Consider the following 27,268-nt stretch of genomic DNA (forward strand, 5'->3'; position numbering starts at 1 on the left):
CTAATTATTACTGCTGCAAATCATTCTTAGTAATGGTTAATTAACTAATAAACTTCAAACACAATTTAAGCCAACCTCAGACTTTGTTTCACATTTTTTGTGCAGAGTTAAGCTACTTATTTAGGAACTGTGTTTGCAATGATGGTTGGAGAATATTAGGAGGAGGGTTATGGAATTTCTGTGCATTAAAGGATTTGGTTGGACTTTTAGAGCTGACCAGAACTTCCTTATGTCATTCAACCCCCAACTTATATTTCAGTAAATTGGAAATGTGGTGATCATAAAATATGTAAAGTTAATTTAAATTTGAGTATTATATCCAACACAATATCTGATTCCAGCTTAAATTCAGTTCTGAGTTTCACATCAATATGCATAAAAAATAGTTTTGCACAAATATTCTGATGCAATTACTACAGTTGCTGAGATAGTTCTAGAGAAAGCATAAGGGGGAAAGATATCAGTATGTGATCACAATATTCACCTGGGAGACTTGATTAAAAGAAGTTTTGGTTAAATTACAATAAATTAGGACTTGGAGACTCTTCCTGAAAAAGTCTGAATGTTCATCAACTCTTATTGGAAGATTCTGCCGAATTTTATGAATGAAACATCAAAATTAAGGTTTCAAGAGAACACTTAGAGTTTAAAATGTAGGATGATATGGTGATAAAACCACAATTTTATTATTTGACACTGAAACTAGGAAGTTTATAATCAAATCCTTTCTCTCTTTATTCATTAAAGTTGAAGAACTAGTCTCCCAGTTTGTGTGAAGTATGCCATGCAGTGTAGCTGATGAACAGTTGACTGCATTTGTACATCAAGGAAACTGTTTACACTCACACTCCTGTAAGACATTTTGAAACTTCTGTCCAGTTTTGTATACATGACTCTGATGGTGATATTGATATAAAGCAAAATGTGTCAGAAATTCAAAGAAATGTGTTAGACACACATTGTTCTGTACTTTTATTTTAATTAAAGTTTTAATACCCATACTAGCTGTCTTTAGAATACACTATGTTATAACTGAATGTATAGTTCAATGTACCAATCAGTTTTATATTGCAGTGAACTATTAATCTTTGGGTATATATCAGTTAAAGCTGCCATACAAGTTTCACTATTCTGCTGGAAAATCTGTCACAGCAAGTTTCATCTGTAGTGCACAGGTTTTGTATCAATTGAACAGCCTGGAGTTTTATTCTCTGATTTTTTGTACAACTGTAATTTTAAATTATAAATATACTAAAACTTAAGATAACTAAAGAAAGGACTGATTAATAACACATTAAAGTAAAAATATCATTAAGTTTATTTATCCAGAAGTGTCTTATTTAATGTGCATTTTGAATAATAGAACAAGCATGTGATTCAATAACCTGTCTCCTTCAAGGTGGATTCCTGTACGTGGTGAGTGGACCTATCAAAAAAGGTTCTGTACTTGGAGTTTACTTTCTCTAGGATCTAAACATCACCCACATGTTTGCAGTGCATGGTGACTGATGAAGGGGAGGAGAGGGTCCTAGTGGTTGAGGGGTCTAATCCACTTTAGTCTTTAATTCCTGTAGATAGGCAGCCTTGAAGTGGCCTCCTCAGGGTCAGTCAGCTGATGGGTGGGGTCAGTGGGCACTGAAATGTATTACCTTTATTATGGATACTCCCATTCAATAAAAATGAAAAAATTGATAAAAACCAGATTATTGGATGAGTGTTGTACAGTCAACATCACAGTAAAATTCTGTACCTTGATTTCTAATTACGATTTCATTATCTGAGAAATTCTGAGAGCAGATGTCTCCCTTTTTTATTTAAAATGGATCAGAGGGCCTTGCCAACTCCCCCAAGTCAGTAAGAAAGTTATATGCTGGAGACATTTTGGTGGAAACATTTTGACTACAACATACCAAACTCCTCTTGAAATAAAAGGCCATTGGGGATATACTCATTGAGGTTACTCCCTATGCAACCTTGAATTCTACAAGAGAAGATACAATTAAAGGGATTTAAAGAACTCTTCTGAGTTGGAGATCCTCACTAATTTGCCCAACCAAGGTGTTTCTGCAGTGTACTGAATCTCCACTCCGAAAGACAGAATTATGATGTCTTCTAATTTCTGATATTGATGTTTACATCACCATGTTCTCCTGCTGCAGTCAAGGCAGGTTATCTGAACTGTAAGGTATGGCCATACATTCCCAACCCTCTCAAATGTTTCCAGTGTTGGTGGTTCGGTCACTCAAAGACATCATGTCATAGTTATTTAACATGTGCTCATTGTATTGGCAAAGACCACAATGCCTACAAGTGTGAATTGGGACCACACTGTGGAAACTGTAGTGGTTCACACCCATCTTACTCTAGTTCTTATCCTAAGTGGGTTGAGGAGAAAGAGGTGAAACTTTTGAAGACTGTGAACAATATCTTCTACCCAGAGACTCAGAATCATTGTTCCCCACTCTATCTCAGATATATGCTGCCACACTCCATTTCTCTACCACAGTGTGATTGCAGACAGATCTCTTTATTCTTCCAGTATAGTAATTTGTAAACGATCTTAGAAACTTTTGCCCTCTGTCATTAAAATATTTGACAAATCTGTGTGTACTTCAAAATCTATGCCTGCTACTCCTTTCAGTGACTGCCAAGATCAACTTCCTTTGGCTTCAGGTTAGATGTTTCCTTGGGTCCATCCTCTTCTGCAGCTCCAAGATGCAAAACAAGTATTGGTTCACACCCTCAGTCACTGGAGTCTTTGTTCACAGACAGAGATTAGCCAACTTGACCTAGTACAGGATCCATGGAGGTTGATAGACCTCTGTCCAGTAAATAATAAAAATGTGGTCAAAAATGGGACACCATGCCCCATTCTCCTCCACATAAATAAAAATGGTCACTTTGATACAATGGAACTGTTGGGGTTTTCATTTGAATATAGATGGCATTAAGTATTTGATTAATTCTTACCATCCTGTGTGTCTGTCCTTACAGTAAACGTTTCTGAAACATGCTAATGCAGTTACCTTTGGCAGTTTTCTTTTTATAGAAATGACAGGTTGTGTGATGGATGAGTGCATAAAGGAGTGGCTCTGCTGGTCAATCAGCTTATGCCCACCCTGTCTTTGCCACTTGATACACCCTTGGAGGTGTCATTTATCCATGTTTCTCTGGGTTGTGCCATCACTGTTTGTTCTTGAAGAGGCCTATGTTCAGTCAGATGTTGATGCCTTCATTGAGCAGTTACCATCCCCCTTTTTAATCTTGGGGGATTTTAATGGACATAATCTTCTCTGGGGTTATGCAGATGTTGATGGGAGGGGTTGTATAGACTGTATGTTCTTGGATCACAATTTTTATCTCTTCAGTACTGGTTCTTATACTTATTTTCATGCACCTAGTCAGTCTTTTTACTGCTATTGATCTGTCTATTTGCTTTCCTTTGCTTTTTCTTACTTTTCTTGGAAGATTGACAGTAACCTACAAGGCAGTGATCCATTTCCCAGAGAGACTGGCCTTGACAGTACCACCTGACCCATGTGCTTCAATGGAAATTGGACAGGGCCAGCTGCCACTCTTTCACTGCACTCTTGAAACTTGATCCTACCATCATCTGTAAGTCATTGATAGACAACTGTATTGTCCAGGCAGCTGCTCAGTGTATTCCTAAAACCTCAACACATTTACCACAGTGTTCTTGTTCATGGTAGAATCCTGCCTGCCATGTGGCACAGAAGACTCAAAAACAGGCTTAGGATACTTTTTGTAGGTATCCCACACTTAAACTGCATTGGATTTCAGCAGGTCCATGCACATGCTTGGTAAGTCAGATGTCAAAGCCAGAAGGAATTTTGGATTAAATACACCTCTAAAATCTCTTCTACCACCAGTTCCAAAGTCATATGGGACAAAATTTGAATGGACAGTGGACAATATACCTCTGTTTCCTCTTGATCTTGCTCTCTAATGGGCAGAGAGTTGCTGATGCTCAAAACACCAGTGATACTCTCGGCAAAAGCTTTTCTCATGCATATAGCACTTTTGCTTCATCTCCCACCTTAGTCATCAAGACACAGGCAGAGTGATCACCTCTTTCCTTTTGAGCTGATCATCTCTGTGACTGTAATTGCTCTTTTATGCTGGTGGAACTCAAACTTGCTCTCCATTGGTTTGGCAGTGCAACAGTTGGACCTGATGATTTTTGCTACAAGATGCTGTGCCATCTCTCTTCTTCCACTCTTGCTATTTTTCTGGTAGTTTTTAACCAGACAGGGCAGGAGAATCTTTAACCTGATGCTCCTAAGTCTGAGAAGGATCTCAAGGTTTCTTCCAACTAACGTCAAATTGCTTTGACAAACTTTCTCTGTAAGATCTTAGAAAGGATGGTCAATGCTTGCCTTGTTTGGTTTCTCAAATCAAATGACCTCCTCTTGCCCATACACATTGTGGGTTCAGATGAAAACACTCCACACTGGACCATCTGATTTGTCTTGAAAGTTCAATCAGGGAAGCCTTTCTCAAGTGACAACGTCTTGTTTCTGTATTTTTTTACCTTGAGAAGGCTTATGACAGTATGTGGATGTATGGCATCCTATGAGCTACATGGCCATTTGCCCATTTTCATTGAACATATTTTAAAGTACTGATAATTCCAAGTCTATGTGGGTTCAACACTTTCCCCTTCTTTCCCACAAGAACTTAGAATTCCTAATGGTTGTGTTTTGAGTGTCACACTTTCAACTGTAAAGATTAATGCCATTACCAGACAACTTTCCTTTCCTTTACAGTTGCAAACAAACTTTGTGTCAATGGCTTCCACATCTCGTGTCAGTTGTCAAGCATGAGATTTATTGAACAGCAGCTACAATTGTTTACTGAAGTGGCATCAAGCAATTTTACTTTTTATCACTGTAAAACCATTTGCATACACTTCTGCCAACAATGGGGTATTCACCCTGATCCCAAGCCTCTTCTTGAGGAAGTTGTGCTTCCTGTGGGCCCTCAGGCAAAGTTCTTGGAGCTTATATTTGAGTGCAAGTTGACTTTCATTTTGCACATCAAGCAGCTACATGTCAAGTGTACAAGGACACTGAACGTTCTCGGTGTCCTCTCTTCCACCTCTTGGGGAGCAGATCAATGTTCTAACTTAAAAATCTATGTTGCCCTCATTTAATCATAACTGGACTATAGGTCTGTAGATTTGCCAGGACCTCAACCTTGAAGTTGTTGAACCCTGTTCACCATCAGGAGCTTCAGCTCTGCACAAGGCCATCCACATTTCTCCTGTCCAGAGTTTGTACACTGAGTCTCATGAACCTCCTCTGCACTCAGACATTTGCAACTGTCTTTACTGTATGCTTCAAAACTTTGATCGTTACTACAGTATCCCACATGGGATTGTGTTTTCCTTCCTCAGTGGGCCATGCTTTTTTCAGAATAGATGGTCTGCCATTGGTTTTCTGTCTTTGTATCCAGGAGCAGTTGAATGAATTGAGTCTGTCCTTGGATAACATTGCTGTATCCACTGATCATCCCATCTCACCATGGCTTATTACTATCCCCAAATGTGACCTTTCTTTGAATCATCTGAAGAAGGCAGATACTCCCAATCAAAGATACTTTCATCTGCTTACTGAACATCTTTTAAACAATTCTTAGTTTCCTATTTATACAGATGGTTTGAAATCAGGTGACTCTGTGGGATCTATCATGGAAAGTTGTGGTTTGATGGTTGCACACAGAATCCCCTCTACAGTTTTTATGTTCACTGCTGAAATGTATGCCATTTCTCTTGTCCTGAATCACATAGAAGCTATGCAGTACATGCATTGTACTATTTATACCAATTCACTTAGCTCTTTACTGGCTCTGGAATCACTTCACATTAGTTCTTACACTATTCTAATCAATATTCAAATCTGACTGACCCATTTCTCTCTATCATCTACTTCTATCCAGTTTTCCTAGATAACAGGCCACTTCTGGTATTGCAGCTAAGTCTGTCTGCTCTTGTGCTGTCATGACCATGCCTACCCCATACATGGACTACTGTCCTGCATTTAAGATTCAATTTAGCAACAATTGGCAGTCGACTTGGAGTGAGCAATGTCAAAACAAGCTTTTCTAGATTTAATCTGCTATTGCTCTTTGGCTATCTTTATGTAAGGATTGAAAAGAGGATGTTATCCTAGCTAGACTATGCATTGGTCAGTTTTTAACTTATTGTTTTCTTTTATCTGGGACTGATGCACCAATGTGTGGTTTGTGTGACACTCAAGTCACTATAGCCTACATTTTACTGTCATACCGTCATAATAACTGTGAGTGATGGCACCATTTTAGACACATTTTTACCATGGGTTCATCCATGATGTTAGCATTGTTAGCGATGGTGACTCTGTCCAACTTGGTTTCATTTTTAAATTTTTAGGGACCATGGGCCTTTTTAACTCTAAGTTTTTATTTCAAAAATTGGACTATGTTTTGTTTTACAGTGGTTCCTTTTTATGCATTTTAAAAATTTTACTTTTGTTTTTAATTTTTTTACCAGTTGTTTGGCACAGGTAGCTTAGTTGCTTTGTGCCAATAAATGTCAAGCAACCAATCAATAACCTGTCTGTTTGGTTCATGTATAGGTCTGTGTCACATCAGTTGCATTATATGTGCATTTATGATCATCAGAATTCTTACCCCTTAACTATCTCTTCCTGTCTTCCTCCCTTATTTGGAGACCTTGGTCATCAGTGATTCAGTGCATGGTTGTTGTTCTCTGTCTTTACACTTAGTTTACATCCAGTCCTTGGTAAGTAATTCACATTTGTACCTATATGTATCTTTGTTTCTGGCAAGTTCCATTGGCCTATGGGCCAGGAGTTTTCAGCTGATTGGCCTACTGTTCCTTGAATTGCTGAGTTTCTTACTTGGCTTTTCAATCAGGGATTCCTCTGTCTCCTCAGTATGTGGTTATTGAGCAGCTTCAACCCACATCTTTTGCTTTTTGGATACTGTAGATAAGGGGTGGGCAACTTATTTTTCATAGTGGCCACAACTGTGGCTAATGAAAACAATGTTGGCCACACTATTAAAAAAAAAAAGATGTTAGTTTAATCAAAACAACTGCATTTCAACAAATCATCAGTGTGAAAATTGATGGGGGTTTTCATCAAGTTTCATGAAATGTGGCATAATATCTATGCTCAATGAGCATCTTAGCTCTGCCTCTAAATTTATGTCAGTAAGCTGAGATCTATATCTTGACTTGAGAAAATAAAGCGTAGAAAATGTTGACTCACACACCTGTGTGGGATCCAACCATGGAAAATAATTTTGAAATTGCTATCTTTAAACTTGGAAGACTCTTATATATCAGAATAGTGAGCCATATCTCTGTGATAGAACATTTTTGTCTACCTTTTATGTGTTCTACACTTTGCAGGATAAGCATCTTGTCTTCAAATCCACACATATCCAAAAAGATGTAATTTCCTCACTGGAATTTCTGAAATCAAATTGAAATGGATCATGCAAAAATTCAAACATCAATTTTAAATTTTTAAATTCAGAGAAACGTGATTCAAGTTTTTGATATAGATTTTTGATCCAGTTTACATAGAGATCTTTAGCATCAGAGAAATCAAAGTCCTTATTTTCTAGAAAACTATTAAACTTTGCAAAATGTGCCAAACATTGCCTCACTTTGCCTCCATTAAAACCACTTTCCATATATTTTTTGTTTCACCTTTCCTCTTAGACTTTTTTTCTTCTCCTATTAAACTGTGGATGCCAGTGGCCTGATTTACTTGCCATAGATGTTTCACACACTCTTTATCAACCTACGTATCTTCTTTATCTTTATTGTTCTTTGCTTCCCTTCCATTTCTCACCTTTATCCTCAGCTTGATCTAGATAGACTTGTATGTCCTGTACATGCTCTGTAATGTCATATTGCCTGTACTGCTTCCAACCATGGTGCTTTTTCCCACATCTTTATTTCTTGGCAACTATCCTCTGTTTGTGATATTTCTCCTTACAACCTCACCAGTAGATTTTGGTTTTTGATTTGATTTGCTTATTCCTCTCTTTTTTTGTACTTTGTTTCAGGTGTTTTCTCATCACCTTCATCATCCACTGGAGGAACTCCTTCAATCAGGCACGTGAGCTATTACTAATACATAGGTTCCAGATTCTTCCTCTTTGAGCTATCATCTTACACCTGTAGCCATTCTTCAGACTTCTGTGCAACTTTGACAATATAAGTTATTTTTATTCTTCATTAATTTTTTCATGAGCTTTATTTTCCTTTTCATGATCATTACTGATTATTTGGATCCTACTCTGTGGTGATTGATGCCTGACCAGGTATTTTTAACTTTTAAAATCCACACTATATTCAGTCATATGTTGACTTGCTTATTGCACTTGTTGGACAGGGGTGTTCCACAAGTTCTCTTGAAGGTTATCCTCACGATGAAATTGCTTCATAACTATGCCTGTCCCAGACTGTACCACCCATGGGAAAAGCAGAAGGGGATAGCTACCCATCCCCTTCCATGCCTTGTATTAAATAAATTGGTGTGGTCTACTTTTAAAATTATGGTTTCATGGTTACACATTGAACTATTTAAGGTGTTGATGTTTCTCACGACTCTCCACTATATTTCATCCCCACCCCTATTCTAGTGGAGTTTAGGTGTCCTTACAACTTTCCATTTCCAAGCTGTTGGGATGATCTGAATGTGTTTGCTTCCATACAGTAGAGAGTAGGGCAGTGGTGTTCTGCTGGTGTTGATGACATGTTATCCTTTATTATAGCTTATAAAAACCAAAGGAGTGAGACATCAAATTGCAGTTCACTCCTTAAATTGAGGTTCCTCATCTTATCCCCATGTGGATGTTGATTCCCAGTGGCCAGGTTTTGGATTTAGAGTAGAATTAATCAACATAAGTCCTAACATGCACTATGGATGTCTGGTCTGTCTTACTCAGTTATATTCTGTTTGTGTCATGGGTCGTGTTGGAAGTATTTGGGATTGTTACTTTTTTTCCCCTTCAACTCCCATTCAGTGTATCTTATTCCAAGAATGTTGTTGCATCTTGTTAGGTTCTGGTCAATTTCACTGTTGAGGGAGTTGATTTTTCTATGGTAGATAGGTTTTTAATACCAGATGTTGAACAACTAGATTGATATATCATTTTCTATTCTTAACATGTACCCTATTCCAGAGTCAAAGGGATTTGAGATGCCCATCAGTCTCTTGAATTTGAGGTGAAGACAGTATGATCTGCATCTTGTCCTTTCGTGGATGTCGGTTCCCTGCGGCATGGGTTTTCGGTGTAGTTGAGTTGCACTTCCATTGTTTTCCCACAACCCATGGATGTGCTTCTTTATTTTTCTGCCCATGTATATTATGTTTTTCTCTGATGGGCAGCGAGCATACCTTGTTTAGACATTGAACTCTTTCCCACATCAAATCTTTGAATCTGACTCTTTCTTCTCAAGGTGTGTCCTTTAAGCAATTTTGAAGGATGCTTTTTTCATCTCTCACACTGGTCTCTTAACCTATTCAGTGTGGGATTCTAGCTATTTATGTGAAAGGAGGTAATAAACTATTTCCTATGCTGAAAATATATTTCTGGTAGGCACTTACCTCCTTTCACATTCCACTGAAAATTGTGGCTTTCATTTTCTGCCACAAAGTGAAGAGATTGTCTGGAATAATTGAATAAAGGGAATCACATGTGTAATGATAGTGGGTGGTACTGTTGTTGATGGATGATTGTTGCATGATAATTTGTACGATACACACATTTGAATGAGCCATTTCTGGTAGACAGAAGGCATAAGGCTTGTGGCGGGTGTCATATTTTTTGTTTGGGTAGAGGGCAGCACAGAATGAGAATAGCTACATATGTGATCAGAGGTAAATACCCATTGAAATACATTATCAGAACAGGAAAATTGTAATTTTTTCACAATCAAACCTCTTAAAGAAATAATTTTAATTCACAATTTATAGAAGAATCCTTCTAGTCACCCCAAGACAACAGGGAATCACATCTAAAGAGTTTTATAACTGCAGTTGAAAATGAAATAATTTAAGCCATTGACTCCTACTTGAACTTATAAAAAAAATCTATCTTGTGGTGAACATACTGCTCTTATTTTACTGAAGCAAAAACAAAAGTTATTTTTAAACCAGTTGATTAAAGAACATATGCTCTGACAGCAAGAACTATGACCATTGAAACAGACTGTGATTGAATGAGGGTATGAACAAAACACTCTTACTTTAAAAACTTAATAAAGCTAACAATGTATCATGTGAATCTGCCTTTAAGAAATTACCTAAAATTATTTTCTCTCATTTTCCACTGGTTATTACCTATTACCACAAAATGAAAAACCTATCCAAGATGTTCAAAAAAACTTTTTCCTTCAACTTAATGATCAACTAAAATCCGTTTTTACAAATGTTCCTGCCATTTTTTGAGAAAAACTAAAACTTTGCATTCATGCTTTTTTGAGTCAGCACCATGTGTAATTCATCCTTGCAGTAGCAAGTGATGCCAAACCTGTAAGTTCATGTAGGAAAATGGCAAATATTCCGATAAAGACAACCCAAAATATTTCAAAATCACTAAACCAATAACTTATACACTACAAAGAACATTATATACTTAATCCAATGCCAAAAATCTAACTTCCAATATGTAGATCAGACCAAAAACTATATGGGAACATTTAATAGCCATAAATCAACAATCAAAACAAGCAAACAAAGATTTTACAATTGCAAAACACTAACATATCTGGACATTCTTGAAGACATTAAACTGACAAATATAGAAACAAGTTTTACATCTAACAGAAAAAGGGAAATTAAAGAAACTTGCTGGACAGCAATATTAAATACTCTAGCACCAGGTGGCAACAATCTCAATCCTGGGATTGTTGATCTTTGCAAGTGTTTGAAAAGATTTTCAAAACCAAAATCATCTTTAAACTTACTATGTATTATTAGTATTATTCATGCTTTAATTTATCCATATCATTATTATTTCATAGATATTGTGTCACATTACTATTTTCTCTATTTCCCATCACCTTTTGCATTATTTTATTTTTATTTTAAAATTTCTTATAACTGTCATCACACTTAAGTCTTTATGTAATGTACTCTCCATTTTGGCACAAACTAAACTTGATACCAATAACTATTTTATGACTGGTTAATTCTCAGAGCTAATTCATATTGAACATCCTGTTTATATTACATCAACATCCATGCCTATATATTTCATTACACTCATTAAATATAACCCTTTATTTCCCTGAAGAATAACAGTGAATTATTTTAATGCACTCAAGGTTTGGGTTTTGTTTGAAACCCATTTCTGTGAAATATTGGAGGCTAGATGCCATACAGGGAATACTTAATGAAAGTTTGCATATAATGTGTGTGGGAGAGTGAGTAACAAAAGTGTTAAACCCATCTGCCATTCCTCAGTTCCTGTTGTTTAGATGAGATTTTTCAGAAGACTGCTTCATTGATGCCTGTATGTTTTATTTTTTAGGCTGTTCCCCTCGGGGTGGATTCATGTACGTGGTGAAGGGGACCTTCCAGGAAAGGTTCTATTCTTTCAGTTTATCTCCTTTGGGATCTAAACACTCAAACATCTAAATACCAATGTGGTATGTTAGGTTTGGCCACTTTGATACAATGGAATTGTCTGGGTTTACATTCTAATCTGGATGACACCAAAGCATTGATTGCTTCCTACCATCCCGTATATTTATCCTTACAAGAAACATTTCTCAAACCTGTTTATACAGCCACCTTTTGGCAGTTTTCTTTGTACAGAATTGACAGGCTATGTGATGGACAAGTGCATGGAGGGGTAGTACTGCTAGATGATCAGCATGTGCCCATCCTATTTTTGCCACTTGATACACCCTTTGAGGCCAGAGTCATCCGTATTTTCTTGGGTCGTACTATCACTGATTGTCCTCCTTTCCTGTCACCTAAAGAGACCTTATGATCAATCAGACCTTGATGCTCTCATTGACCAGTTGCTGTCTCCTTTTTTTAATCCTGGGGTCTCCAATGGACATCATCCCCTGGGAAGTGCTGATGTGATGCTCTCTGATCACAAGCTTTATCTTTTCAATAGTGGTTCTTATACTTATTTTCATGCACCTAATCAGTCCTTTACTACTATTGATCTTTTGGTTTGCTCCCCTTTACTATTCTTCAACTTTTCATGGAAGGTTGATAATACCCACGAGATGATCATTTTCCTTTAATTTTGAGAGAGACTGGCTGTGGTTAATGCCAGCTGGATCAAGCAAACTGGCCCTCTTTCACTGCTCTTGCAGAACTTGATCCTGCCATCGTCTGTAAGCCATCAAGAGACGATTATGTGGCAACAGCTAATGACTATTATACAAGCAGCTGCTCAGTGTATTTCTAAAAGGTCAACACATTTTCCATGATATCTCGTCCATGGTGGAATCCTACCTGCCACATGGCATGGAAGCCTCAAAAAAACACGCCTGGAATACTTTTTATAGGTATCTCACACTCTCGCACAACTTCTCTTTCCAGCAGGCATGTGCACGTGCTCAGTGGGTAAGACGTCAAAGCCAGAAGGAACCTTGGATTAAGTTTACAACCAGCATATCTTCTACCACCAGTTCCAAAGTAATATGGGACAAGATTCAAAAGGTCAGTGGCAATATAGTTCTGTCCCCCTCTTGATCTTGCTCTCTGGTAGACAGGAAGTAGCTGATACCCAGAGCATTGCCGATGCACTAGGTGAAAGCTTTTGCCAGTTATCTAGCACTTCTGGTTCATTCTCCACCTTTTTAGCCATCAAGACTTAGGCAGAGCTCTCACCTCTTTCCTTTCAAGCTGATTATCGCTATGATGATAATTGTCCCTTTACATTGGTGGAACTCAAACTGGTCATTGGTCTGGCAGTACAGCAAATTGTTTTAACTTTAGTTTTTCTCTTACTGCTGTAGACTAGATGTAAAAATTAGATTTAATGCCATTTATGTTTTTAATTGAAAAACTAAGCTTTGCCTTGTTTTACCTTAATTTCATTTGATGAAATTTAATAATATTACTTTCATTTTAACTTTTTATCAGATGTTTAGCACAGATAGCCTAGTTGCTTTGCACCATAAAACACTAAACCAACCAACCAACCAAGCTGTTCTATACTTCTGAAAGAAACAAATTACAATACAAAGTGTGAGTGTACTCTTACCCCTGGCTTGTGCGTGCTGTTTTCAGTTGAGGTATCTTGTTATGTGTTTCAACATTGGACTTAGTTACAAATGGTTATACATGATGACAGACCTATCACCTCTCTGATGTTTTTCCTAGATCAAATACCCCCCTTCCAAATTTTTTTAAATATAGAATGGGACAACCTTTCCTTCCCTAGTCCCAAGCTACTGTGGTAGTTAGTAGTGGATGCACCCACAATACAGGAAGTAGGGCTGAGATGTTACACTGGATACCTCACTATATTATGAACTAAGACTCAACCAGCCATTATTTTAAAACTGGGCAGCTGAACAATCTTAATATTCCTCCCACCTTAGCATCATGTAAGTAATTCTTGCAGTGTTTTGTCTTGTTTTACTTCCTCTCTTAACAGCAAACACAACACTAACTTTGGGTGAAGAGTATGTTTGATATGTATATGATCTTACACCAAGTTTAGCTCCAATAGGCTACTCAGCCCTACCCTTGGCATAGTAGATGTTACATTGAATGGGCTTTCCCTTTCTAATGCTGTTTTCAAACTGGAACTTACCATTGTAATTTCCTTCTCTTCACCAGCCTCCCCATTAACTACAGTGTGATGTTAGCTCTTTGTGGTACAGAGGTAAGTAGCATTTCTGAAGTTAACATTTTCATTACCTGTATTTCTTGCAACATCTCATTTTTTTCCTTTTCACTTCCTGTGCATTTAGTTTTTTTTGTTAAGAATGAGTCTATGTTGAAATACTAGTGCTCCTGGTATTACTGCACATGGGAGGATATATCATCCTTCTGTTGGTAGTAGACTGTAGTCTAACGATGTTGACATCATAGACTAAGGCAGTACATGACACATGTAGGGGTGGGAGCTTTGTTTAAGACTTGTAGCATGTGGAGGAAGCTATGTGATTGTACGTGCAAAGTGACAGCTCTTTTGGTGCCCCCTCAATGTGGATTCCTGTACATGGTGAGAGGACCTCCCAGAGAAGGTTCTGTTCTTACAGTTTACCTCCTCTGGGATCTAAACATTCACCTACGTGTTTGCCATGCATGGTAACCTGTAAAGGGGAGGAGAGAATCCTGGTTGTTGAGGGATCCAACTCCAACACACCACTTTGACCATAAATTCCTGTAAACGGGTGCCCCAGGATCAATTGGCTAGTCCATTTGAGCTAGGGTCAACTGAGTACCAGCATAGGACGTTCACAACGGGTGATGTGGACATTGTGTCTGACACTGGTGTTCGGGTATAGTGCTCACGAAACCCTTGCATCACTGCAGTGCCCTTAAGGCACTGTTGTGCGTCCCCTTATAAGGCTCCATAGTGGGTAGGGTCAGTGGGCACCGAAAAATTTTCTATTTATTATGGATACTCCTAAAACAAAAAAAATAACACAACTTGAAACCATTGAGAAAAACCTGACTACTGGAAAACGACCACACATTGATGAATCTGTACAGCCTAACTCACCACTTGAATCTGTCCCAGGATTCCCAATTTTGCATTCCTTAAGTGACAAACCTCTAGGGCAGATGTCTCCATTTTTTATTCATAAGGGCTTAGAAAGGCTTGCTGGTTCCCCTAAATTGATATAAAAGCTACGTTTGGGAGACATCTTCATCACAGCATACCAAACTCCTCCTGACATCAAAGGCCTTGGGGACATACCCATTGAAGTTACTCCTCATTCCACTTTGAATACTTTCAGAGGAGTCATAGTTGAAAGAGATTTAAAGACTGTCCCCAAACCAAGGTGTCACAGCAGTATGCCGAATCTTCACTCGAAACGATGGAATTCTGGAACCAACAAAAGTTCTAATACTAACATTTATTGTACCATGTCCTCCCACCACAATAAAAGCAGGATATCTAAATTGTAAGGTACAACCTTATATTCCTAATCCTGTATGATGTTTCCATTGTCATTGATTTGGTCATTCAAAACAATCTTGCTGTGGGTTCCTTGACCTGTGCTTGTTGTGGTGGTAAATACCATAATGCCAACTCGAACCACATTGTATAAACTGTAATGGTACACATCTTTCTTATTTTACCTCTTGCCCTAAATGGGTAGAAGAAAAAGAAGTACAATGTGTCAAGACAGTTAACAATCTCACTTACACAGAGGCTCGAAAATTGTTATTACCTATTTCAACCAGAACTTTAGCTGCTGTAACCCATTCTACTACTACAGTAGGAGTCCAAACAGACCTTACCCTATCCCCTACACAATCTTCACCAGAAAATCTAAATGAAACACTTCCCAAAATCAACACAGTTTATGAATCAGTGTCTTCTTTCATCTCTGTCCTGACCACACCTTCCAGTCATTGCCAAACTTCACCTTCTTCAAGTCAAGATGTGTCCATAGGATCTCCCTCTCTTGGTATCCCTAAAATTAAAAAAACAACTCATCTGTGCCCTCAATCATTAGTACATGTACCGATAAATTCAGACCTGACCATTTGAGCTAGAGCAGGATCCATAGAGGGTGATAGACCAACATCCAATAAAGAAAAAAAACGCAGTTGTAAGCAGAAGGACTCTACTGTCTTCTCCTATGAAATAATTACACATGGCCACACTAATCCAATGGAACTGTCGAGGTTTCCAATCAAATATGACTGACATCAAAGATCTGATTGACTTTTATCATCCCATATGTCTTTCTTTTGCAGGAAACATTTCTACAGCCTACAAATACAGTTACTATCTGCCACTATTCATTATACCGGAATGACAGGCTGTGTGTAAACGGGAACATTAGGGAGTTGCATTGCTGGTTGATCAGCATCTGCCCACCTGGTCTCTGTCATTGACCACACACTTGGAGGCTGTAGCCATCAGTGTCTCCTTGGGTTGTACCATCACTATTTGCTCTCTATACCTTACATCTGAAATGCATTATAATCAATCAGATCTCAATGCTCTCATTAAGCAACTACCTACCCTTTTTTTAATCTTGGACGATTTCAATGGGCATAATCCCCTCTGGGGTGGCTCTCGTATTGATATGAGATCGCGCACCATAGTGCATAAGCTCCTGAACCACATCTTGGCTCTATTCAATACTGGATCTTTTCTTGGGAGATTGACATTAATCCACAAGGTAGTGATCATTTTCCCATCATCTTACAAGAGATTGGCTGTGATGAGTACCACCTGACCCATGTACCTTGGTGGAAGTTGGTCCAGGCCAACTGGCCTTCTTTCACTACTCTCTTGGAACTTGATCCTGCCATCTTATGTAAATCATCCATAGATGATTGTATAGCAACAGTAACCAACAGTATTATACAAGCTGCTACTCAATGCAAGTACCCAAACCTCGACATATTCCCTACGACATCCCTGCCCTTGGTGGAATTCTGCCTGTTCTATGACATGGAAAACTCAGAAGCGTGCTTGGGATAAATTTCGAAGATATCCCATGCTCTCAAACTGCATTGCATTTCAGCAAGTTAGACGTCAAAGCCAGAAGTAATCTTGGATTAAATACACCTCCAGCATTTCTTCAACAACCAGCACAAAAGTTATATGGGATAAGATCCAGAGGGTGAGTGGAAGATATACTTCTGCCCCCCTCTATCTTAATATCTGAAGGTTGTGAAGTTGCAGATGCACAGAGCATTGCCAATACTCTTGGGGACTTCTCTTGCATTTCTAGCTTTTCAAACTTATCCCCTTCCTTTTTAGCTATTAAAACACAAGTGGAGCATCTGCCTCTTTCCTTTTCAACTGATCATTCCTATGACTACAATTGTTCTCTTACACTGATGGAACTCAAACTTGCTATTCATCGGTCTGACAATACATTAATCAGACTTGATAATATATATTATGAGATGTTATGCCACCTCTCCCAGAACTCTTTTACTATTATCCTAGCTGTCTTTAATTGGATATGACAGGAAAATGTCTAACCAGATGCTTGGCGACAACCTATCATACTCCCTATTCTGAAACCTGGGAAGGATCCAACGATTCCTTCAAATTACTGTCCCATTGCTTTGACAAATTGTCTCAGTAAGATCTTAGAGAGGATAATCAATGCCCACCTCGTTTGGTTTCTTGAATCAAACAACCTCCTCTCACCTACTCGGTGTGAGTTCCGAAGACAACACTCTATGATAGACCACTTAATTCGCCTTGAAACATCAATCAGAGAAGCCTTTTTTAAGGGAACAACATCTTGTTACTGTTTTTAGTTTATTTAGAAAAAGCTTATGATACAACAATGGAGATATGGCACCTTACAAGACCTTCACTTATATGGATTGCATGGAAACTTACTCCTTTTCATCTGGCAATTCTTAATGAAGCGCTGATTCCAAGACCGTGTGGGTTTAACACTCTCTCATTTTTTCCCACAGGAACTTGGAGTTCCTTAGGGCTGTATTCTGAGTGTCACACTTTTCATTATAAAGATTAATGCCATAAGTAAACAGCTACCCCTACGGTTGCAAATGGTCTTTTTGTTGATGACTTACATCTCTTGTCAGTCATCAAACATGAGGTTTATTGAATGGCAGTTACAAACTGCAATCAGTCAGATACTGAAGTGTACCACAGCAAATGGGTTTAAACTTTCACTCTCTAAAACCATTTGTATACATTTCTGCTGCAAATGGGGAATCCACCCAGATCCAGAACTCTGTCTTGATGATGTTGTACTTCCTGTCGTCCCTGAGGCAAAGTTCTTAGGTCTTATATTTGATTGTAAATTAAATTTTATATCGCACATCCAGCAACTTAGTATCAAATGTCTAAAAGCATTGAACATTCTCCCTTTCTTCTCTTCTACTTCTTGGGGAGCAGATCGATATTCCATGCTCAAAATTTATCGTGCCCTTATCCGATCCAAACTTAACTATGGGTCTGTGGTTTATGGTTCTTCCAGAATCTCAGCATTAAAAATGTTGGATCCTGTCTCTCACCAGGGGCTTCAGCTTTGCATTGGAGCTTTTCGTACTTCTTCCGTGCAAAATCTGTATGTGGAATCTCATGAACCCCCTATATATATTTGCCATTTGCAACTGTCTCTAATGTATGCTTCCAAACTTTGATCCTCACCACAGCATCCTACCTGGAGTTGTGTTTTACAACCACAATGGACCAAACTTTTTAATAACAGAAAATTTGCCATTGTTCCTTTTAGTCTCTGTATCCAGGAACAATTAGAAGATTTGGATTTATCCTTGAATAACATTGCAGTTTCTTCAAATTAGCCTATTCCACCATGGCAATTTACTGTCCCCAATTGTAACCTATCTTTGAGTCATCTGAGGAAAGCAGATGCAACCAATTGGAAATATCGCTCTTTCTTAGCTAAACATCTTTCATATGATCCATTCCTTCCTATATATATACAGATAGTTCCAAATCGGGTGATTCAGTGGGCTCAGCCATGGTTTGTGACAGTTCGATTGTGGCACACAGACTCCCCCCTACAGTTTCTGTTTTCACTGTCAAATTGTATGCCATCTCTCTTGCCCTAAATCATATTGAAATAATGCAATATACAAATTGTACAATATATAAGGACTCACTCAGCTGTCTATAGGCCTCGGAATCATTCTGTGACAGTCACCACCCTCTTCTCATCAATATCGAAAACATAGCAGCAAAGTCTGTCTGTTCTGGATCTATCATTCCAGTACCCATTCTATACATGGACTATGGTCCAGTTATCAAATCCAGACTGTACACCAGATGGCAGGCAACCTGGAATGAGCAACACAATAACAAGCTTTTTCAAATCAAACCTTCTCTTGGTCTTTGGCCCTCTTGCTTCTTTAAGGATCAAAGAGAGGAGGTTGTTTTGGCAAGGCTACACATTGGTCACAGTTTTTTTTAACCCACCACTTCCTTTTATCTGGTACTGCTGTACCAATGTGTGGTCTATGTGGCACTCAAATCACAATCATCCACATTTTATTATCATGCAGTTGTTACAACCTAGAACAATGACACCATTTTAAAAATATTTGTAAGGTGGGTTGGCCCTTGACTTTAGCTTATGTTATAGGTGATACTGCCCATTTCACTCATGTTTTTACATTTTTAAGAGCCATTGGTCTTTTACACTTAATTTAAGGATTTTTATTGGACTATATAGTGTTTTAGCATTATTTCTTTTGCACATTTTAATGTTTTAACACATTTTCTTTTTCACATTTCAATTTTTATTTTGACTTGAACCCAGGACTGGAAAGGCCAGCTTCAGGTGACTGACTGCAATTTCAATCTTGTTGCTTCAATCTTCCTGGCAAGTCTTAATTTTACACATTTTAGTTTTTATTTTTCTTTTAAACTGAACCCAGGACTGGAAAGGCCAACTTCAGGTGACTGTTAGCAAGGGTGTACTTCTTGCTTCAGATTTCCTGGCAGTTCCTAATTTTACATATTTTAGGGTCATTCCATGTCAAATCATTCAGATTTTGGAAAATTTTCCAGGTGATCCCCACAGAATGCCTTGAAAAAATTCACATGTGCTCATCTACCCATATTATGAAAAATTGTCATAGATTAGATCAATATATCTAATAATTTCTGATTTACAGCCCTGTGAAATTTAATTAATTTTTTTTTTATTTTTGGCTAATTCATTTTCAGGCAACTTTAGCTGCTTAAAGCTGCAAGAGTAATGGTGGTAGAAGGCTGAAAGTTGCTACACTGACTGAATTAATCTCACAGAATTCAAAAATGGTCTCAAACCAAGTTTATCTCTCTTAGGATTTTCATAGTGAGGCTGTAAAATCACCTGAAAACCCAAAATCTTAAAAAAAATTGGTTTATTTAATAAGCCATAGATCTAAGACTCAATATGATACAAAGCTGAATTTTGTTTTCAAATTTCCTATAACATATCAGCTGATAAATCAGCAATTGTTGTAATTAAAACTCTGTTAGATCTTCTGTAAAAAAAATTCAGTTGCATGCAACTTTTTATGATTTAGCTAAAAATAGCCCTACTTCAGGCCACAGTTTGACCATGTCACCAGCTATTCAGCCTTTCCAGATTTTTACCATATATTCTTACATCTTTGAACATGATCTACAAAAAAATTCAGGATGGTGTTCAACTTAGAGCTATGGCTTATTACATAAACCAATGTTTTTTACAATTTTAGGTTTTCAGGTGATTTTATTGCCTCACTATGCAAATCCTAAGAGAGATAAACTTGGTTTGAGACCATTTTTGAATGGTCTACCACCTTTACTCTCGAAGCTTTAAGCAGCCAAAGTTACCCGAAAATGAATTTGCCCAAAAAAAACACACCTAAATTTTGAAGGGCTGTAAATCAGAAACTATTAGAGATATTGATCTAATCTTTGGCAATTTTTCATTATGTGGGTAGATGAGCATGTGAATTTTTTCAAGGCATTCTGTGGGGGTCACCTACAAGCCCCCTGGATGATTTGACATGGAATGACCCTTTACTTTTTACCATAATTGCCCTATACCTATACTGTACCACATCTTGTCTGGCACAGACAGCCTAGTAGCTTTGTGCCAATAAACATTGAATACCTACCTACCTATCTTTTGGTGCAGAGAGGTAAGTACTTTGGAATGGCTGTTTATGGGTGTTAACACTTTTACCAAAATAAAGCAAAGAAAGTTTCAACCTTCTTAGGTCATCTTCAGGTTAATACCCATACCAGCTGTCGTGAGATACATTTTTACTTCATGTGGGTTTCTTGTCATCACGAGGTTAGTATCTATCTGAAATACACTTTCATGTAACGAAAATGTTATCTTTTGGGATTTTTGTTGTCAAAATAATTTCTTATATATATATATATATATACTTTTATGTATTTTGGCGTGAGAACCATATGCAAATTACATTTGAAATTTTCATTTTTTGTTTTAAAGGGAAGAGCTGGAGATTGACCCCAGAGATATCCTCTACAAAGTACGGTGTGTGCTATGTCCATTCCCTTTTCTTGGTTACCAAAGGCAACTGGTTCGGGACAGTCCTGACTTCTGGGGACCGTTGTTTGTTGTTATTGTCTTTGCTCTTGTCTCCTTATATGGACAAGCAACAGTAAGTTATTTTCTCTTAAAGATCATCAGTGTTTTAAAATTTTTTATAGTTTCTTTTATATGCACCACCATTAAGGTGAAATGTTTTTTGTTTGTCTTTAATATTTTATACATGCTTCTGTGCTTTTGAGTTTTGTTGCTTAGCAAAAATGCATGAAGTATTAAGTAACCTTTCTTAAAATGCAAGTATTTCTCTCTGTATTATTTGCTTCAACAGTAATATATGGAATTTGTTAATACATTTGAAGCACCACAAACAATCATTTCTCATATGTGGTCAGTTTTTATCCTGTAGATCAGTTTTTAATTTTTTTTTTTTTTTTTTACTTTCCTCTTCCATTGACCAGCCATCCCTCATACTCAACCAATGGTCTACTTTAATCCAAACTTTTGTGCTGAATGTCTATATAGTTTCAGATTTTTGTGCAAAATTTAAATTGAAAGTATACAGAAAGAATACCTGTAAGCCAGACAAATATGGGCCATCAAAATTTCAAATACAGGTACCTACAATAAGGTTGTGGCAATTGATGTTAGTAGTTAGCATGATTAATAACATGTACAATCACCTTTGCCTAATTATTGTTTAATTTTTATTTATTATACCTAGAAACTAGCTACTAGTTATTATTATTATAATATTTTTTATTTATTATAATTATTGTGCCTAAATAATAATTACTAATTAGTTTTTCTCCAGCTTTACTAAAAAATAATTAGACTTAATATTATAATTAGGACGCATCTTTAAAAACTAGGATTTTGTATGACCTCCAGATGTTTCAGAAGCATTTGCTTGTTTGCACATATCTAACATACAGTTCACCAATCTTAACAATCTTTGCTCTATTTAGGTAAGAATATCTGTATTCTGTCAACATTTGTACCATACAATATACACATTATGGAGGATAAACAATTTTCAGAGAGTTGTTTAGCTGTGAATTTTTACAGTTTGTATAGATACAGTTGTTATTAAATGGAACTTCTATCCTTCCAGGAGTGGAGATTTTATGAAATGAGATGGGAAGTGATAGTGATTCAGGGCTAGAAAATAAGGGGAAAAAATGTTTTAAATTAATGATATTTATACGTATATAGAATAGCTTCCTTGTATAAAGGAGAATTCAAAGTTTCATAACCATATAATGGAACTTTCTGCTTTGACAACAGGTATAAATGAAAGAAACTGCAAGTCAGACACACAAAAATCATTTACTTTTTCATGTGAATCAATTAGTGACCACGTATGCCAAACAGTAATACAATGTACTGTATCATTAAACAGTGATACAATTGTGGAAATAGAATAATATTTTCATCTATTTCCATCAGAAAAGAATATTATACACTATTTTTTTTCTCTTCCCTTTACTTCTTTTTGTCTTTCTGGACACATTCCTTTTTCTCCATATTTATTAATAATGCCTACATGTAAATGGAAACCACTGTTTCATCTTTAGTGAACAGTCAGAATGTTCCCATCCCTTGACTGAGTGTTTAACAAAGGTTATTTGGTATTTTCAAAAGTACTAGAAGCATTAACCACTGATGTAAAAATTCAGATTGCCTGTTTAGTTTGTTTTGCTTAAGATATTTTCCGAGTTATTTTTTACAATCTAGAACTTTAGGATTAATTCTATTTTCTTGATTTTCTAACTGTGTCACAGAACTTGTCGAAATCAAGATGCAAATCAGTTTGCAAACAGTATTATTGTGATAACAATGTCTAAACAACTCAAGTCGTATCTTTTACAAAGAAAGTGAAGCTTATTTTTTACATTTTAACAAGGTTAGAGGCATTTTACTGTGATTCTGTAATAGCATTTTGGAAAATCACAAAGATGAAGGAAGCTCTATGTAAACACACCAAAGTCTTTGGTGAATGGAGACAAAATCTTGTAAATATAGCCTGCATAGACCAATCACATACAGAGATAGGGTATTGAGAAAATAACAGATAAAATATAGTTTTACTGAAAAAAATGTTGGAAGTTTGGAATTCTTGAGATGGGGAAAAGTATTTTTAATCTTAATATGAAAATTACTTTGCACTGGGACTATTTTAAACAAATATTCACTATATTCATGGACAAATTTTTATTTTAGTTTATTAATAATACTTGATCAAAAATATTATTTTTTGTGTGTGAAAGACTTGTAATGTTAGATGAAACACTGTCAGATTTTGTGAAGATCCATACCCTTTACTGAAAGTTAGAAGTACTACATCTATAAAGACTTCAAACAAGTACAAAGAGGTCATGATCAGTTAGATTGACTGAGCTCATATTCATGGAGTTAATTTTGTATACAGTGTAGATGAGAAACTCCAATTCCACAAATTTCCATGCCATCTTCTCAGTTTCCATGTATTTTGTGTAATTTTGGTTTGCGTGCTTTGGTATATGTTCAAATTCACATTTTTATTGCTACTCATCATTTTGTTTTATGCATGCAGTAATTGTTAACTTTCATATTAACATATTGACTTGGTAATGGACAACACTAGAGTATGAGTGTAGGAAGGTATAAAAATGGATATATATATTGTAGAATGATTAGAGTAAAAATAATGTTGTATATCACTGCTAATGATGAATTGGTTTCTAATCAGCAGTGGAAAAGGAGCAGTGGTCATAATATGCAGAAAAATGTTCCTTCAGACAGTGCTACTCGTTTATCTGTGCCTTCTCTTAATCAGATATTTATAACCAATTCAAAGTGCTAATTTTGAACTATAATATAGGTAAAACTGTTATAACTGCTGAAAGGTTGAAGGATGATGATTAAGGTGGTAGTCTGATCAGAAATGAGATTTTTTTACACCCAGATATGATTTAATTAGATAGCCTGATAAATTATTTTGTAATTTTGTGGTATCAGTATAGTAATTTATAATTATTTGTTGTATTAAAATGCATATATAAAATTTACAAAACTTTTTTTACGTCTTACACTTACCAAATGTGATGTAACTTAGCAAGTATGACACAAAAATACGAAAACTTTGTAGCATTGTAAATAATAGATACCATTTTTTCCTATATTTATTTATTTACTATTCTATGTTTTAAGAAAAATAAATGAAATTTAAGAACTTATTTATAAATAACAATAGTATCTATTTTGTCAGTGTGGTTTACAAAATATTGGTATGCGAGTACTAACAATAACTTGTACATTGTAAAGGCCAGCTCTGTGCAATTCAATACAGTAATGTGATCTGTATATGTACCAAGTGATTAGTAACTTGTATGGTTAAGACTATTAGTTATACATGATTCAAAGGTCACTAAAACACAAAAACTAGTATAGATATATGTTTCCTGTTGCAAGATTTAAACTACTTACAATAAATACTTGTGGTTTCCTCCTGTACTTGAGTCATTCTAGAAAGGAAAAAGGATAATTTAAATTTCCTAATTTTTTATCGTGGTTGTGAAATTGGTGAAATTGACCAATCTTGTACAGAGTTAAGGTAAATAAAATAACAAATACCTATAGTTTTTTTCTTAAACAAAGTTTGATATTTATTTGCAATATTACATAGATTATGCAAGTTAATTTGATAATTTTCAGATGAAGAAAAGCATTTTTAATCTTAAAATTAAAATTACTTTGCATGCATGATGGATAGTCAATATTGCTGAAAAAAAATCCTTAGGCAAATCTGTTATTAAAAACAAACAAACACATATTTCATGTACATAAGTCTTGTAATGTTTAATGATAGTCTGTAGAATGTTGTGAAGATAGCACATATTATCAAAAGTTATAGTATTACTAACCTAATGGTTACTTAGTAGGTACACTATGCCCACCTCCATAGTCAGAGATTTAAATGAAAGGTCTGTTGAGCAGCGAATTGTGGGAGATGAAATATAAATCTAAAATTTCAGTTTATGTGCCTCTGATTTTGAATTTGCAATGTAAAAATTAATATAAATATTTAAAAAAATCTGCAATTGAAATGTTTTTTATCACAAACTTTTAGGCTTACTGATTTCAAAGATTAGTAAATTTTACAGATTTACTGACATCTATTACTGTCATAAAAGTCTAATATTTTTACTGTAACATTGTCTCTTGATTTGTGATCAAACTTTTGTTTCTGGTCAGTTATCAAAACATTGATAACAAGGGATCATTTAGTCATTTAAAGCTATTCATGCATACCCATCCTTAAGAAAGAAAAAAAAAATGATATCTTTTATTTTTTTCAGAAATCATTAATCTTCTTACATTAATGCAAGATTCAGGTCTAAACTAATGTTAATGACAATTGTCCACAAGTAAATCATCCTGTTAGAAAAGCAAAACTGACTTAACCCTTTCATGACAGATCACTGGTCAAAGCCCATGTCATTGCATTTGCTCACTTGCATCTATATTGAACTACTGTTTTATGAATTTATGTCAGTAATTTTGGAATAAAATAGTAGATTATAATTCAAACTTTGATATTATATATATGAGTTAATATCTTAATTTGAAAGTGAATATTAAAGAACACACCTAAATATAGATTTTAGTGAGTCACATGCAGCACTGCTTAAAATTAAATGTTTGTGATGTTAAAATACCAAGTCTATAGTTTCGTACAAATTACTAATATTGGCAAGCAAGGTTATAAAATAAGAATTTCACATCTTTTTATTTTGCTGAGATATGGCTTATGCACTGAATCAAACATGGTAGCTCCATTCAACTCCTTCCACTTGTTGAAATGGTCCCTTTTATACTCTAACTACAGTGTATGACACGCGATTAACCAATCAACACCTTAGACTGTCCCCAGAGTGGTTTTATCAGCCATTATAGTCTTTGAAAAGGCTACTGTGTTCTTTTAATCCAAGTTTTCAAGGAGGTAGATTGTTTTTAGTCTGCTCAAAGTTTCATACTTTTTAAAATCAAATAAATCTTAGTTACTAAGTTTAAAACTTATAGTGGAAGTCTGTGATATCAATGTAGTTATTTACGAATTTTGGTTCTTCAACTGTATATGTAAAATGTAAAAAAAATTTTAATATCCTCCATGTGTGAAATTTTAAAAGTCTTAGCAACCTGTGTCCAGCAACAACCAAGTACAAAGGTTATAGCAAGAAGAGAAAATTATTTGGTTTACTTTTTGATTTATTGTTCTCTATTTAAAAAAAAAGTTTAATAATTTATTTCTAAATAGTTATAATATATATATATATGTATAATGTACAATAATAATGTGACTACATATTATAAAATACTAGTCCATTAAAACAGCCCAGACAGGGAAAACTAAAGGTCAGTTGCACCACATCAGTGCAAGTTATGTAATGTTAGCTACATAGATTAAACTATAATATGAAGTTATTCTTGCATGAAAAGAGCATAATTTATATTTATTTCTTAATTTTTTATTATGATTATGAAATTGGTGAAGTGATAGACTACACATACTTAGAGTATAGAATATAACAGAAAATATAGTCTCACTGAAAACAAATGTTTGAAATGTATTTTAGGAAATTTTAGAGATTACACAAAAATATTTCAGAGTTTTGGGATGAAGAGTTTTTTAATCATAACATGAAATCACTTTGCTAGTAACAAAACACTTTTTTTACAAACAAATCATTAGTAAAAATATTTCATTAAAAATCTGATTTTTTTACATTAAATACTTGTAATCTTTATTAAAAGTTTACCAAATTGTATGAAGATACATGTGCTTTATCAAAAGTTATTGTGCAAATACTTAACTTTTGCAGATGTGTAGACAAACTCGTATATTATACCAAACCCATAGTGAAAAGGTTAATTTGAGCCTAAATCATTTCTAAACCTTAGTCTTGTGTTCTTTCTTATTACCTTTGAAATATATTTTTAGAAAACAGAAACATTTGTAGGTATCACACAACCAGATAAAGTTCCTTTGAACTTTTCTTTTAAAGTTCTAAC

At 35.7% G+C, this 27,268-nt stretch overlaps 1 protein-coding gene across 5 annotated transcripts in view; it reads left to right on the forward strand.

The window, feature by feature from the left end:
• The window catches only part of LOC143230682 (protein YIPF4-like), a 61,515-nt gene that overhangs the window by 24,948 nt on the left and 9,299 nt on the right, over positions 1 to 27,268 (forward strand). For all 5 annotated transcript variants that reach the window (XM_076464649.1, XM_076464651.1, XM_076464650.1 and 2 more), the window contains one exon: positions 21,158 to 21,329. In XM_076464649.1, coding sequence (XP_076320764.1) covers positions 21,158 to 21,329 — 172 coding nt within the window. The remainder of the gene's footprint in view (positions 1 to 21,157; positions 21,330 to 27,268) is intronic.

This window comes from Tachypleus tridentatus, chromosome 10, assembly GCF_004210375.1.
Source record: "Tachypleus tridentatus isolate NWPU-2018 chromosome 10, ASM421037v1, whole genome shotgun sequence".
In the NCBI taxonomy this organism is placed as follows: domain Eukaryota; kingdom Metazoa; phylum Arthropoda; class Merostomata; order Xiphosura; family Limulidae; genus Tachypleus; species Tachypleus tridentatus.